Below are 17,685 nucleotides of genomic sequence, written 5' to 3'. Positions count from 1 at the left end.
GAGCGCAGTCCTACGCCAGCCTGCCGCGGTCTCGTAAATGAGACCGCGGTTCCTCAGGTATGCGTCCACCATTCTGAGGAGGTATTGAGGCACATGGAACGAATACTCTAGGGCCCGAATCATATCGCTCCACCGTGCACATAACAATAATAATTTTTTTTTGCGGAGGTAGGTGGAAATGCATTTACGCATGGAGGTAAGCGCGGAAGTACCCGTGACCCGTTAAAAATTTGGTCATGTAGTACTCCACCTCTCCATGCCGTCACTCCGTCCACTGTCTGACTAGAGGGATAAGCCTTGCGGTCCATCATGGTCTCGTGGTCTCAGGTCTCTTGCCATGCGAGGAACGTGCGAGTGCGTTCCTCGTTGGCAATGGTCACCCGGTCTTCGCCTGCCCGTCGCCTCCTGTAGATCACCTGGCGCTTAATATTATTAATAATAATGATGGTGATCTGTCCTGGCTCTCTGCCAGGACAGATCACCAGGAAAGGTAGAAATCGACTCGAGTTCATCAGCTGCTGAAAATGTCTCACTTGCAAGTTTCGATTCAATAACAACGATGCCAACTGCACCACATCATTGGTATCAGAAAGAGAGGAAGATGCCACGTCCGAGGCCTCAGACATGTCATCAGAAGTTGAGGCCGTAAGAAGAAAGGAAAAAAGTGGCAAGAAAGGATGACCAAAAGGAAAGCCTAGGCGTTAAATCAAAAACGTTTTTGTGATGTATTCAAAAATCCAAATGCATCGTGATTAATTTCTGCATTTGTTCGTTTTTATAAACAAGAAAGATTTAATAGTTCTAGTCTCTATGAGAATGTGAAAATTTAAGAATTTTTTTTTGAAGTGTGACGGGGCTAATGACTAAAGTTGTCAATGCCCCTAAAAACCTCAACAAAAAAAATGATGATAATAATAATGTTTGCCGACGGTGGGCGGTGTGCGGACGAGTAGTGCCCATCCTTCTTCTCGGTTGTGGAACCGGGTTGAGGGTGGGCTGCTGTGAGATTGCTCTGCCGATGTCTTGTCCCGTCCAGCGTGACTCAGTCACTTAGGCCTTTGGAAGAGATTGTCCCATGGGTAAAGGTATCGGAGTCCTTAGTGCTATGTGCGAGCCCTGGGATGTCGGTATTGTGGGCAAGGCAGTACCTGGCCCCCCGGCCCGGGTTAAATTTGTGGGAGATGGCTGACTGGGGGAACCCAGACAGGATCAACGATCCAGGGCATGCCCAACCGTCTCTCCGCCCACACCTTGTGACATCATGACTGGCACAATTTAGGTTTTTGGAGAAATTACTATCCATACCTAACGTGACAGAGGGTCCACGTAAAAACTCTCGTTCTGGAGAGCCTTTGTCTTCACAACCGAAGAGAAGGAAGAGCGTCGCATTCCGTGATAAGGAAGAGATTATAGAACTGTAGATGAAGAAAAGAGAAACGTATAGTTTAAACCAAAGAATATAGGTTCAGTACCAACATATTTGGTTATCAAGAGAACAGATGGTGATTTTTCAAAAACAAGTCCTTTCGTGATAGCTCGTGGCATCTAGGAAGCTGCTGGTGGACCGGTAAAAGAGACTCGAAAAACTGCTGTAGGGCTTTTTGTAGAAACAGTTAACGACTATCAATCATTGCTACTACTTAAAGCTAAGAAAATCGGAGTTATGGACATTGATGTATCTCCTCATGATACTTTGAACACTTCAAAGGGCGTTATCGTCCTTTGCAGGAATTTGTTAAACTGCGCAGAAGAGGAGATTGTAGATGAACTACGGTGTTGTTGCGTGCCGTCGCTTAAACATGTGTCGGAATGGGGAAATTCAACCCTCCGTATCACACGTGCTTACTTTCAACAAACCAAAGTATACTGAGAATATTAAGGCTGGTTTTCATAGGTTGGATGTGCGACCCAACATCCCAACATCCTTGCGTTGCTTTCGGTGTCAGCGATTGTGACATACGACGGCAAGGTGCACAAGGAAACAGATATGAGTGTGTGGTGAGCCGTTACACCCAGATGACCCATGCAGGGAACTATCCTGTCTGCGTCAACTGCCATGGACACCATTTTGTAAGGTCTAGAAATTGTCCTACATACAAACAAGAAGTAGCAATCCAAGAAATTACGACAGCACAGAAAGTGAGAAGATACTTCGATGCAAGAAAAATTGTACTTGCCAGGTCACCTAAAACAGCTTCGTATGCGCAAGTTGCGGCTGCTCCTGCGGCTTCTACAGCTTCCATAAAATCAAACGATGTGCTTGCAGAATTGGCATTAGCCTTAGCTACGATGATCGAACGTATCATCGAGGACAAAATGAAGACTCGTCCATCAAGAGAAAGCAGTCCGAAGCCTATGCAGAAGAAAGTTGGTAGATCTGCCGAAATTAGCAGAGTAAAATCAAAATCTATTTCTACAATTAAAGCAGTAAGTGAAAAGAGAACTGAACCAACCAAAGTAAAGATACAGGATGTAAAAACCCCCACAAAGGAAAATAGAAAATAGAAGTTATGATTCTGGAAAAGGAGGATTTTAAAAAACCGATAGTTGAACCTCCGAAAACACAGAGATCGTTACCGGAAAGGGTGAGACAATCGACCGCCCCACAAACTTTGGCTGTAAGTGCATCCAGTATGGACTGCGATGTACATTTGTCTGCGCCAGCGGAGCAGGTGTCATCCGACGCCGGGAGCAGGAGATCCTCCGAGACTTACGGCGGGGAAACTGACGACTCCATCTCGGAAGACTCTGACATAATGGACGTCAGCATCGAGGCTCTTTGCAGGATGGAGAAAAGGAATAAAAAACGATGGCCAAAAGGAAAACCGAGGCGATAAAATTAAAGAAAAATTGATTTTTATTTCCATGGATAATTTATAGAGAGATATGTATTTTTTAAATATGCTTTAGATATGTCTATTTTGAAGTGAGATATTAAGTGGCAAGAGCCATTTAAACATAACTAAGCCATTTTTTGTCATAACTTATATATAATTATATATCGATTTTTAAACATAATTTGGAATGATTATTATAAAGGAGTTTTTACTAGATGTAAAATTTGAATTGATTGATGTTTTGAAGGAAATGGTTTTTTGTTTTTAACTGGCAAGGACAATTTACATACACCCTTGCAATTTTGTGTTCTTCTGGGTTTTAGTCCTATGACAAATCAGTGTTTTAGATGATTCTTGTTGACAAGATAAGTCTTTTGACTGTGTCGCTGGTGTTTTGTTGCTGGGAGGGAATAATATGTTTTTCTTTTTTGATGTGGAAGGTGTTAATGACCACAGTAGTCAATGCCTCTAAAACATAAAAAAAAAAAATAATAATTTTTCTAGAGTCAATACTTTTAAGATCCATATTCCTCTGAACCAATATATCGTATTTTTATAATCAAAAACCAACATGAACAACCTAAGTACAGAATTACAACGTAAATGAAATGACACTTTTTTATTCCAAAAGCACTCTCATGGGATCCCGCATCATCAGTTGTATATAAGACATATTTATATAAAATTACTTATCAAACATAATTTTTTTCTTTAATTAAAATTAAAAGATTAAAATATCAAAATTATTAAAATTACAATCAGTATACAAACATATGAAGTCAATTAAATAAAATAACTAATACATATAAATATGATGTCATAATTAAAAATTAAAATTAAATTTAAAGATAAAATAAAATAAATAGAAAATTTATATTCTATAATCTGGCCAGCCAGGTTAAATATGAGGCATTGTTTGACTCACAAATGAGTCACTAAGTTTCTTCAAATGCAGGGTTATTTAAAATGTTAAATAATATTAATCATAGACACAGCAGTTATTTTTAGGTATTGTTGATATTTTGCATACTAATTTAGTGTAGTTATTTCATTTCAGTTTTATAAATAGGCTGTGTTTACTGATGTTAAAATAAAAACAATCTTTACAGTAAAATATCATAAAATATATTAATATATTATGTATTTAAAATATATGTATAATATAAACCCGGAGGTCTGGGTTTGAATCGCATGGCAACATTTATTTGCTACAAATTACATTTTCCATACCCCACACACCAGCTTCAGGCTTGTGTTGATATCAATCCAAAGAAAAAAAAGAAAAAATATATATATATAATTTTAAAACAACATAAAAGTTTTACAGTATCAGTATCAGTCCTGTATAATGATACTGTTTTATAATACCATACTGTAAAATTTATATGTTATTTCTAAAGTCTACAGTCATGTTTGACAATACTTCATTTCATGATTCACCAAATAACCCAGTTCCAATTTCTACTTTAAAGAAAGCAGAAATGCAGAATTAGTTTAAAAATCAGAAATTGTTATATTCTTCTTTTTTCTTGTGTATTTACTTCATGTATCTTATCATGTTCTTAACTTTGTGATTGTACTTTTTCTTATTGTGATTAACCTTTTCTTGTTGGGATGAGAGTTATACAACATAATATCAAGCAAACAAAAATAAATGACGTAGGAAGTAGATGAAATATTTTAGTTTGAAAATCAAAATTAGTTTTAAAAATACCACCCTATTATCTTGAATTGAATCCAATTGAAAATATTTTATCATTGCTAGTGAAGCACCATAAAGCCAAGCACATACAGAAAACACCTTTTAACAGACGTTTTTCACTTCTGTGAAAGAAGTTCAATAGCAAGACTTTTTAGATTGGAAAACAGTACTCGTATGTGATTGTGTAAAATAAGCAGAGAAATCTTTGCTAAAACATAAATATGTAAAAGACAAATACTATTGAAAATATTGTTTTCAAATAAAATGACAGTGGATTAGATTCCACTGATGGTGAAACAGTTGATAAAAACTTACAAGGACTTATTCCCCTTGGATAAGAACCAGAAATGATTATCAAAATCAAATCACAGCAATATTACAATGAGTTTCTTTTACTTATAATGGTAAGTCAAAAGATTTTTAGTTTAAATAATAATTACTTAATAATCTAAATTTAATAATTTCATTAATTATGATAGAAACTGTATTTGCAATGGCTTACAATTAAATGAGTAGTAGAACATGGGCTTAACACTGTGCTAGTATTGAATAAATACTGTGTGTGGGCCATACTGATGCAGCAAGGTTCTGTCTGTACTGTTCAGCACTAAAATAGCACTAAAATATTATTTGAATAGTAATGTATTATATATATATATATATATATATATTAATCTATCTACTCATACAAACACAAAACACATAGTTTGTTTGTTTCTCTGGAATAAGCTCAAGAAGTACTGAACCAATATGAAAATTTCCTACATTGTTTTAAAGTTTATTACTTCCAGAGTTAGTGGCAAGGAAGTAATTGTATAAACCCATCTTGAATACCTCCAAATACTCCTTTTATACTCTTTAATGGTAGAATGATTACTATTAAGTAAAAAGTAAAGTCTGATTTTGAGAAAAATATTTATCATAGATCAATCAAATTTTTGAATCTATTTTATGTAGCAAACTGTTTAAACCTGTAACCTCCACAAATGCATCCATGAATTGAATTGAATTATTGCGATATTCAAATTTGAAAAAAGATGTATATTCAATCTCCTGAAAAAATAAAAATTCCAAATACCGAAATAAAGTTTGGTCCCCTGAATCTACCTGCAGGACTTTAATTTAAAAAAATTAATACTATGTACTAAAAAATATAATATACATAAAAAATTAATGTACTATGAAATTCAATTATTATTATTTTTTTTTTTAAATAATGTATCCTACCTTAAAAAAATTAAAAATCATGAAGAGAAATTGTATTTGCATTGGCTTACAATTAAATGAATAGCAGAATGTGGGCTCAACATTGTGTCAGTGAATAAATACTGTGCACGGGCAATACTGATGCAGAAAGATTCTTACTGTACTGTACTGATTTGTTATTTTAACAGTAATGTATTACATATTTATTAATCTATTTATTCATACAAACACAAAACATATTGTTTGTTTGTTTGGCCAGAATAAGCTCAAGAAGTACTGAAACAATATGAAATATATTGTTTTAAAGTTTATTTGTTCATGGTTTATTCATTTAAGGTTAATGTCTTCTGCCCCCTAAACAAGACATGTCCACTAATTCTCTCATTTCATAAAAGTATAATGATATTCAAATAATTTACTTTTTTTAATGAGTACTATCAAAAGAAACAATTAGAATACAAATGATGTCTTGGGTTTTTGCCTTCCTTGTCACCACAGGCCTTTCACCCCCCAAGCAACTAACCAGCTTCCCTCAACAAAAAATTAAAATGTTGCAATATTTAAACTTTCATTTTTATATTATTCTTTACCTTTTGAAACAAATAGACATAATGGTGTCCAGAGAGCCTTTTGGCTCTTGTAGAGCCAAAAGGCCTAACCTCACTAGTCCAGTCAGTTAAAAAGTTAAAGTATTCTGATATTCAAATCATCCTTTCTCTTATCCCATTATTCAGTTACTTCTTTGAATATCCACTGAACACTTGTTCTTTTACTGATAGTGGAATATAAAAAATGTTTTCATTAAGAACAAAAACTTAACCATTAATGCATTTTATGTCCTATTATCAGAAAAATTTAAGTGCATAATAGTTTCAACAAGATTAAGAAGCTTCATTGCCCTTCAGAGCTACAACCTCTATCTCTAAATTAATAAAAATTGAAATATTAATGCTGTTATTTTGAAACCTACCTTCCATAAAAATTAAGTAAATAAAAGGATGTTCAGGTTCTCTTAACCCCAAGGGACAAGCCCCCTCAAATAATGCAGAATGAATTAGTGTCTGTATTCAATTCATTCATTCATCAATTGTTGATATATTATGCATGATTATACATGCAGTTTTTCATTTTACATGATTACTTAATGCTTATATGTTCAGTAAATATTTTTAATCCTATAAATCAGTTGTTAACCATGACACAATAATTTAAGTCCTAATACAAACATCACATATCATGACATCATACCTCTCTATTGAAGCTTACATGAACAAGATTTAACATGTGTGTACAATTCAAATAAAACAAAACTTGTGGCTTTGTTAGCCTACTACTTTTAGTAGTCTCTTCAATCAGTGTGTTAATTGTTTAAGGTGAGAGAACAGTAAATTCTCAAAATGCCTCATAGGTGTGTAAATGATTCAGACAGTTTCTGTTATGTGTGTGGTGAGTTCACTATAAAATTAAAAGAGTTTATAAATTGTAATTTGTTTGGTGATCAGTGTAAGATACAGGCTCCTCATATAATACAAAGTAATTGTGTAGTCAAGTTAAGAGGTTGGGTAAAAGGCAGACGAAAGGCCTTGCCATTTGGTGTAAAACAAAAGATCGCTTAACTGATTGTTACTTCTTTTTAATGGGTCTGGAATTTCAAAAAGTACACACTGTACTCTATCCTTCATTGCCATCTGCACATAAACCTGTACCTCAAAGTGAATCCATTCCAGTTGCTAAGTTTCCTGAAAACAGTGATGGTAAAACGGATGTTATGGAAGAAGACAATCATGATTCAGATTTTGAATTACACTCGAATGATCCACATTTTATATCACAAGGTTAGTTAAATGACTTGGTAAGAAATTTACAATTCTCAAAAAATAAGCTTTTAGGCTTAAGATTGCAAGGATGGAATTTACTTAAAAAATTATAAAAATCTGGGGCTATCCAAGCTAACAGAAAGGTTTTTCTCAATACTTTGCTGAAGAAAATTACTTAGTTTACAGTAGAAATATTGATGAGTTTGTGTTACAATTAGGGCAAGTTCATGAACCTGAGGAGTGGTGCATTTTCACTGATTCCTTCAAGTATAGCTTAAATCAGTAAAGCACGAAAAGAGCATGTGTACTATATATTCGTTGTCTTTTTTGTACATTCAATAAAATTCTTTTATTGCATTTAGATTTTTTATAATAAATGCAGTAATTCAAGATAAACTCTGTTTTGCCCTAAATATAAATTCCTCTGCAAATCAGATGTTCTGGTACAGATCCGTACACAAGGATCTAGTAGAAAATGACATCTCTGTAGAGTCAATTCCTTTGTCCTACAAATTGTGATGAAACACAAGTCACCTTTTTTTGTTCTATGCTAACTTAACTTTATTGCTACATCCGCAGTTATCTGTTTTGTTTATTCTAAGAAAGATTAGAAAATAAAAAGGTCTTCTTATACAGTTTCTCCTTCTACAAATCTCTCTATTATCAAGTAACTAAGCCTAAGTATGTGCATAAAGGACTTCATCTTTAAAAGAATATAAAAATCTATTGAAATAACTTACAGATTTGTTGTGGTCTCAATACACATTAAGTCTTTGACGTAGTTCATTAATACCGAATTCCATCACCAGGACTATCATCAGTGTTGTTAAAAATGGATACATTTACTGTTACTGAATATGCTCAGTGTGTGTTATGGTTTCACGATTTGCAGTCAGCAACTGCAGTTCAACTTAATTTTTGTAGAAAATACGGTAGGGAGCCTCCTAGTAGGCATTCAATTTATTCTTGGCACTAAACCTTCATTGAGACAAATTGTTCTATTAAAAATACAAAATCACCAGGGCATCCACTCATCCCTGAAACTGCTGTAGAACAACTCAGGGTAAACTTTGCAAATAATCTGAAGAAATCAACTTGATGTGCGTTATGTGAGACTGGCATTCCGCAAATGACTGTTTAACATGAATTACATAAACGATTGCACTTGAAGCCATACAAACTAACCATGGTTCAACACATTACAGGTGACAACAATGTTGGTCAGCTGCAGTTTTGTTTGGAAATGATGGTTTAGAATTGCAGACAATGATACATTTTTTCCCTAAAAATGTAATTTTTAGGGATGAGTAAACATTTCACGTCAGTGGCAAAGTGAACACTCATAACTGCCTCATATGGGGTAACAAAAACTCTCATAAAACTTTGCAGCACATTTGGGATAGCCCTAAGGTCGATGGTTTTTGTGTCCTAAGCAAACAAAAACTGTATGGTCCATTCTTCTTTCAGGAGGCAACCGTAAAAGGTATCAATTATACCATGCTTCAAAAGTTTCTAATTCCACAGTTAGATGATGATGACCAAGATGGGACACCATTATTATCAGCAAGGCAGGGCACCATATCAATACCACCTAGAAGTCCAAGATTTTCTTGATACTCGATTCCCAGGTCAGTGGATTGGTTGTGGGGGTACAACTGCATGGCCACCTACCTTTCCAGATTTGACCCTGCTAGATTTTTTCTTGTGGGATTTCATTAAAGATTAGGATTATATACCACCTTTACTTGCTAATTGTTTAGATAAGGCTTCAAATTAATGCCCCAGATGCAGAGGAAAAGCCTGACTTGCTGGCTACAATCTGGAATGAAATCGACTTCCGGTGGAATATATTTGCATTACAATCGGAAGACATATCAACCCAAAGTGAGTGTAGGGTGATAAACTTGATGTGTTTTTCTAAGAAATGAGACCTAAATTAAATCTGTAAGTTATCTCAATAAATTTTTATATGCTTATAAATTCGTGAAGTTATTTTTGAATCACTTTGTATGTTCTTCCAACCTAGTTCATCTCATTACAAGATCTGCCACAAAACTTCTCTTCTTACCTGTTTATTTTAAGATCTCTTCATTTTGTTTTTTTCAACTAATTTTCAAAATCCCCTTGAAACATTATATTTCAAAATTTCTATTATTTTCCTTTATACTTTTCCTACTGTTCATGTTTTACTATCTTAATTTTCACTATTCTTTTTCTGTCACATTCCATTATATTTGCTTTAGTCTTATTTATTATGAAAGTATTACCTATATTTCCCACCTAGCAATGAGAATCCATGCCATTCATAATTTATTTAAAACTAAATATTTAATTTACTTTTAAATTAAATGTTTAGTTTTTGATTTCTGCTAAATGAATTATATCATCAATGAATCTCTAACATTAGTTAATAGAATAAGTAGATCGATATGGACTTAATAAGTAGATTGATACTGATTGGTTATTAAGGTACTTTTGTCTTTCTGATCATCCCAACCCCATAGGGGAAGACATCCGCCTAGTGACGTTCCGGTTGCCACACCACGCCCCCCATTCCTTACCATGTTGGGCTTTAATGGAATGTCTCTCTGATCAGCTATTTCCTACTAAACCTGTCGAACAGTGATTACATCATTTTTCTGCCAACACAGTCTTTCTTTTTCTGTTTAGCTTCCAGAAACACCTTAAGGTATTACTTCAAAGGATGAAGAAGGGTGATATGAATGAATGTAAATGAAGTTTAGTCTTGTACAGTCTCAGATCGACCATTCCTGAGATATGTGGTTAATTGAAACCCAACCACCAAGGAACACCAGTATCCACGATCTGATATTCAAATCTGATTAAAAGAAACTGCTTTTACTAGGATTTGAACCTTAGAACTTTTGACTTTGAAATCACCTGATTTGCAATGATGAGTTTACCACTAGACCAATCTGGTGGGTTTGCCAACACAGTCTATCTGCAATAGAATTGGAAACAAGAATTCAAGTTATCTCTATTTAATAATGGAGATTTTGAGAAATAAAAAATAAAACTTTCTTGAATGGATTAATTTAAAAAAATTAGTTATATTTGCTCAAAATCCTCATTTAGCAACTAAGTGAACATTTTGTGTATTGCATGTGACTGTATGCACCCACTTATGTGGTAATCATTTTAGACAATTTTGATATTTTTTGTCCAAAAGAATTTTGTTTTTGTGAGAGTTCCAAAACATATGAATTTGTAAAATTGTAGCTGATTCCTAGAACAGGAAGCATGGAGCAAGGTTTGACAGAAGCCAGTAATTTGGTCTTTAGTGGAAACCCAATTTCAAAAACAGTCACTATCCAGCTGAAGTACACTAACTAAAAGGGTGGCTACCCTGCTGGCTATCTAGTTGCAAAGTTAGAACCAGGGTGGTGGCTGACACAACCCTTCAAGTATGAGGAAAGAACAAGGGAACTATCAGTTAAAAATAACCTCAATAAACCATTCAGACGCCATCTTCTTATTACAATTCTTTTGTATTAATTTTCTGAAATTAGTTTCCTGAATGCGGTTAATATCTTATAATAAAAATAAATATCATTAGTACAAATTCATCGGGTTATCTGAGAAAAACTTGGTACGTACCTTCGCTCGACGTAAAATATCGATTACAGTTACGTACTCGATCTCCTCCAATTCATCAGGAGCATAAATTAAAACAGTTTTATTACAAGGATATAACACTTCTTCTTCCTCCTCTTCTTCTTCTTCACAATTACAAAACTGAATTTCACTGAGTAAAATAAAACAATAAATTAAAGAAGGAATCCATATAGTAACCATTTTTCAGATTACATTTACAGAGTAATCATAATTAATTTGTTACGATCTTTCATTATCTAATCCAGCAGATGCGTTATTAGATAACTGAGGAATTTAGGCGCTGTAAACGTGATCGATGTGGGGGAAAATACATTTGTGAAGTTTACGTTAGAGAGACGGAATCGGAGAAGAATCTCAGATAAAAAGTTGTTATCTTGCAATCTTATGTATATTATTGCTAATTCCTCAGCCCCCTGATTACGGGGAGGGTAGAGGTAAAAACGTCGATATCCTGACAAACGAAATTTGTCGGATTAGTTGCCCTTCCAAAATAATTACTTAAATCTATTTTCCAGTGCTTTTATCAATTTAAGGGTTTTGAAATAACAAATTTCAAAATTATGTGGCGAACAAGGTTCACCACATAAACAACCAGCTGCTTTGAAGCCAAGCAAACGTCTGAAATTTTTTCCTTGTTCGCCCGAATTATAAAACTAAACAGTTATTGTAAATATTAATTTAAACGAAACTTTTTTGACCTCAAGGATAACAATCACAAGGCGGTATCCTGATTTAGATATACTAACTCATCTTCCATCATGAATTGGCTTCAAAAGTTTTCTTCTATTTGTCTACTTATTCTTCTACATAATCTACAACAAATATGAATTTATAATCTTAGAGTGAAAGAATTAATAAAAGCTGTTATTATTATTTCAATTTTATACTGATTTTTAAAATAATTAATAAACGCTCAACTTCAACCATGACAATGTTTGCGTTAGGACTTTCTTCTTCAGAGATTTCTTTCATATAGTCTATTCTTCTACATAATCTACGGCATTGTAGCTGGTAGTATCAACGGGTTTATATTTTTAAGATTGACTCACCTTAGATAGTAATTATTAGATTACACATGCCATATCTAACCTTTGCAAGTAACCTGATCCTAGATATCAATCGCTTGAACAAATAAGACATTCTCAAGAATAACAAGATTCTGTAGTAAACTTAATAGGGAAAGTGAAAGTGTAATGGTTTGTTGTCTCCAAAATGCATGAATTTTTGAAGTTAATTTGCTGAAGTACTAACAAAAATGTGTGAAAATATATTTTCCGAAGTGTATTGTTTTGTACTGAAAATGTTACAAAAATAATATAAAAATTGTTATGATCGTTCCCGAAACATTGTTAAACATTGTCATCCCTGTTTAAAAGTGGGAGAAAACAAAATCCTCTAAAAAATTTGTGGGTTGTATGAAAGATTTTCCATAACTGAGTGAAAAAAAAAAAACAGAACGGTAATGTTAAATTTTTGTTGCGCAAAAGTGTGTTGTAATATAGGTCCTTGCCAAATGGATAAATTGTGACTAACTTAATAAATATGGATAAAAGTTTGCGTCTGCCTCTCACATGGACCTGCTAATTGCTAATCTCTTGATAGTAGATCGCAGTAGTGATATAGTATTCTTGATGTCCATAAAAATACATTTTTTGGCTTTTATTAGATGGTAAATTCCCGTGGCACGATCAAATTGATTTCGTTTATGAGATCAAACCGTGTTTTTCTTTAAGATGTCTAAATGAAGCTACGATTATAATCATTATTAAATGTTTAATTTGTCTGCGTGTATTACGATCTACACTATATATTATATACGTTGGGTCTACTTTAAATAATTAACGAGTTTTCAAAATGTAAAAGTGTAACATTTACATAATCAAATTTACAGTAATAACGTTTTTTTAGAAAATCAGGATCAGTTTCAATTTGGCCTAGAAGATCGCGACACACTTCCACCCTGTTGTTTTTCTGTTCAACAATGAGGTTTGTTGGGATCAATTTTGCACAAAATTTTTTCATATCCAGTTCGTTTGTTAAAATTTAATGTACTGTGGTGTGGTTCAAATTCAATTGTTCTGCAATCATTTTAAGTTAATCGCTGGTCATACCGTATCAAATCTCTCATTCGCTCAACATTGTCGTCACTTTTTGACGTTAACGCTCTTCCAGAGCGTGGATCATCCGTAAATGATTCCCGGCCATCTGAAAATGCTTTCAAACATCTAAAAACACGGGCTCCTGACTGAGCATTATCTCCATACGCCCTTTTCAATTTTGAAAAAATTCAGTAGCATTCTCACCGATTTTAACACAAAACTTGATTGCACAACGTTGTTCATAATTAGTATCACTCATTTTTGAAACGCACAACAAAAACTCATTTCACAAAAAGTTTGTTTACGTCTCATATGGCAGCAATAGTCTAAAAATATTAATAACTAATATAAACCAGCTGTTAATATAACGATACTAGTAACTTTACTAGTAACTTACTTGTAACGATTTACTAGTAACTTTACAGTGTTGCTACTTTGGCTGCCAAAAATAGCTAGTCTCATTATTTCATTTACCGTCCTCGTATTTATCTCACAAAACTCAAAAACGATTAGCCGTAGGATGTTGAAATTCTGTAACATCTAGTTGTGCACCTCTCTCCTTTTGATTGCAATCGACAACCAAAAGTTTCCAAAAAAATCTCGACATCCAAAAATTTTGATTTTAACTTTTTTTTAACTGCAGTTATAAGCCCTCATTGAGAGATTTTCAGCGATATATAATAAGTGGTACTTATGTACCATTAGTTGCAGAGTTAGTTTTCATTAGTTCCAGAGTTATAGCCAAATAAAATTTTAATTAATGAAATATTTGGATTTTACAAGGGAAAGGCACATCAATCGGACTTCATCTCCTTTTTTAAACTTTTTTTTTTAATTTAAATATATCGATTTATTAATAATAATTATTAACCTGGAATGTAAAAAAAATTGCTATAAGTAATAACAATAAAAAAATAAAAAAAAAATTAAAAAAATCAGAAGTTATTAATAAAATAAAATTTTATATACTTTCATTTAAAAAAAAAATGTATATATGTAATTTAATAGGCATACAAGGAAGTCAAGTGTGTCCACATCAGATTTTTGAGAAAAGAATTTCAACAAAAGACAGAGACAGATTAAAAACAGTAGGTTTTGAGTATGTGACATAGGAAACCTTTTTATTTTTGTAAAAACAATTGCTTGCTTGGGTTTGGCCAAGCAGTATTGAAAACTACATTTTATCTGCTATTTTTTAACAGACATGCATGTATTAATTTTTGTTGCTTTACATTATTTTTAAGTCTTCTTTACAGCTGAGATGCATGTATATCATGTCAAATAAAAGAACAATAATGTAGCAATTACAGTACCTTTCTGTGAGATTAATGATGCACAATGTAATTTCTATAATTATTACCATGTAATTTCCCATATGAACTGAGTGAGGGGGGGAGATTGTCAATGGTAGTGTTCAACATCATCTGATGTACAGTACATACAGCATACATATGCAATATATATCATCATACTGATGTTCAACTGTATATTTGGCTTGGTGAAGAAGGCAACAAAGATCACTCTACTCAACTCTTTCCCTAGCGATTCTGGAATGGAACGCTTCTTATTTTTGAGAATAAATATTATTTTCATATTGTTTTTAGTATTCTGTGTCTCACATCAGGTTTCCTACAACCATTTAGTACTTAATAGTCAAAGAGTCTGAAGTAATTCTTAGGAATTGCTTCTATTATCTTATTTATTATTTTCGGATGAAAGTTTTTTCTACAAAAATATTCTTTATACAGTAGCAGCAGTGTTTTATGTTTGACATACCTAGCCAAACCTAAACATAAAGGTACAGTTGTACATTTTCAGGAGGAATAACATTTATTTAAAATTATGCCTTGTTATTTTGATTATTTATTATAATTATTAGTATGAAATAAGGATTTAAGATGATGACAGATATCTGGTGAGGGATAGTATTCTAAGGTGTATGTTATTACTGCTTGGAAAAGCTGAAATATGTCATGGCTTTAAACTAATTTTTTAGAGTTAATGAAATATAATTATAAGGCAAAATTTAAAGAATTCACCATTATTTGATGGACTATATAATTTTTTTTTCAGAGAATTAGTTTATTTCCAATCTTGTAATAGAAAGAAATAAGTAAATAAATAATAATTAATCAATCATTAATATATTTAAAAAAAGTTTTACCAGTACAAACATAAAATAACACATTTAAAAAAAAAAAATTATGAAAGAATTGTAACCTTAATGGGTGCATTTCTTCTTTTGTATTAATAAAAAAGGAAGAAATCTGACAATAACAATAAACTTTTGAAAACTTTTTTGTTGAACTATACAAATTATTATTTAATAATTTCAGTTTTTGGGTTTTAACTTAAAAAAATACTACTTTCTACCAAATTTTTTAATCCAGTGTATTTATTTTGGATTCTTATTTTCTATTCAATGAAAAGAATTTTAAAGATTTAATACTAAGCAAAAGGTAGATCCAATTCACCATGTTTCATAATTCTTGTTACATTTTGAAGAACTTCTTTTCCTAATAACGTTTTAACAATTGTGAAAGCAAATTCCATTACACCTCCTGTGACGTTGCATGTGATAAGTTTTCCTGAAATTGTGTTTCTTTCATAATTATTATTTTCCTATAATTGTTATTACACTCATATACTAAAAATGCAGATGTGCTGGTACCAATTTTTCAGGTTGTAAGATATAAGGTTGATCATGTTAATATTAATTTTGTGTAAAATGTTCTGCTAGGTTAATATTAATTTTGTGTAAAATGTTCTGCTAGTTCTTAGATTTTTAATTCTGATCAACTTTTCAACTGTGCAGTCTTTTGGACTATGTGGTGTTACATCAGAAAAATATCTTTGTTACAAATAATCAAAACTGTATAAATAGTGGTCAGCAAGTTAAATAATGTAGTTGCCAATTTATGCTTATTACTTTCTCTTTCCGAATTACTGCTAGTAGGCAGAGAGGAGCAAGGCAGAATTGAGCTTATGTGCATGACATTTTCTAAATTTGGTTTTGGTGGTGTTATGTGTACTGTAAAATTGGCAGCAGCACTAGCACAATCAAATTTCAAACAAAAATTCATAACAACCGAGGCCCAATCTTTACTGGGTCATAAAAATATTACACAGCACTATAAACATTTGATTATACATTCTATTTGTAATAGAATTACATTCTATATGGTAATAATTAATTCTCTCTCACTCTTACTCTCTGTGAGAGCAAGGCATTAACAGATGCCTCTCAATAAATTATATGTATATAGTGATAATTATACACCTGATGCAATTAGGATTGAAATACATTTTACATTATTTATTTAGCACAATTAAACATTATATATATATATATATATATATATATATATATATATATATATATATATATATATATATATACCAGGTGTTATTATATATCATCAGGGTTATCTAATAATTGCCACAAGATAATCTGATTAGAAGATAATTTAAATTTCCAATCAGTTTTTTTTTATGAGAATTTTGCTACCTGTTCTAGAAATATCAGAAATTTAATACAGATTTTTAGCAAGCTATTATCATTTGTCTATAAATTGCTATGAGTGCAGATTCTTTTCATATCGTTCATTTCATAGAAATGAAATTGAAAGAAATTTGTGGAAAAGGCCACAAATATAAGTGTGTGGTGCGAAATTCATGAAGGAGAACCATGCAAGGATTCTCCTTCTTGTGTAAACTGCAAAGGACATCATTCCTGTAGATCAAGAAACTGTCCTGCTTACAAAGACGAGGTGGCTGTGCAGGAAGTCAAAACCCTGCAGAAGGTCAGCTACTTTGAAGCAAAGAAGATTGTAAGCGCACGCAAGCCTAGAGCAACAACGACTTATGCTCTGGCTGTGGCTGCAGTTCCTAGTCCAACTGCTGATGATACAGATCAGCTTCTCGGAAAACTTGGATCCACATTTGCTACCATGATTGAGAGAATAATAGATAATAGAATGTAATCTCTCACTCACAAGAAATTTAAGAAGTCTTAGATAAAAGTACAGCCTCCAGAGTCTACGTCGATTACGAATCAAAGCGAATCTGACCACAAGAAGACAGCTACTAAACTAGAGGTAAAAGTGGAGTTTGCGTGGATGATGGTGCAAAAGAAGTGACTGCTTCGTAGTCTTCTATGGAGGCTCCCAAGCCTCTTACATCCGAGGTGGCCTCTAAACCACAGAGGCAACAAGAAACTACACAGGGAGACCTGTTTTTCCCCTTAGGCCTGTTTCCGTCCTTAGGCCGCAGCGTCCGCTGCAAATCACTATCTGCAGCATATACCTGCCGAATTTTGATTGGAAGGAGGATGACATAGCAAGATTAATTGCTCAGTTTTCCCCAGCCATACTATTGGTGCGTAACTT

At 33.0% G+C, this 17,685-nt stretch overlaps 2 protein-coding genes across 3 annotated transcripts in view; both read right to left on the bottom strand.

The window, feature by feature from the left end:
* LOC142318109 (protein dj-1beta-like) overlaps positions 1-11,487 on the bottom strand; it is a 73,336-nt gene extending 61,849 nt beyond the window's left edge. For both annotated transcript variants that reach the window (XM_075354645.1, XM_075354644.1), the window contains exon 1: positions 11,181-11,487. In XM_075354645.1, the coding sequence (XP_075210760.1) occupies positions 11,181-11,378 (198 nt within the window). In that variant the 5' untranslated portion in view covers positions 11,379-11,487. The remainder of the gene's footprint in view (positions 1-11,180) is intronic.
* A 4,066-nt stretch (positions 11,488-15,553) lies between these two features.
* The window catches only part of LOC142318108 (protein/nucleic acid deglycase DJ-1-like), a 49,158-nt gene continuing 47,026 nt past the window's right edge, over positions 15,554-17,685 (bottom strand). The window contains exon 5 of the mRNA XM_075354643.1: positions 15,554-15,885. Within this exon, the coding sequence (XP_075210758.1) occupies positions 15,746-15,885 (140 nt within the window). The 3' untranslated portion in view covers positions 15,554-15,745. The remainder of the gene's footprint in view (positions 15,886-17,685) is intronic.

Source organism: Lycorma delicatula, chromosome 1 (genome assembly GCF_047948215.1).
Source record: "Lycorma delicatula isolate Av1 chromosome 1, ASM4794821v1, whole genome shotgun sequence".
Taxonomy (NCBI): Eukaryota; Metazoa; Arthropoda; class Insecta; order Hemiptera; family Fulgoridae; genus Lycorma; species Lycorma delicatula.
The sequence above is the reverse complement of the archived record's forward strand: the minus strand, read 5'-3'. Positions and strand labels throughout refer to the sequence as shown.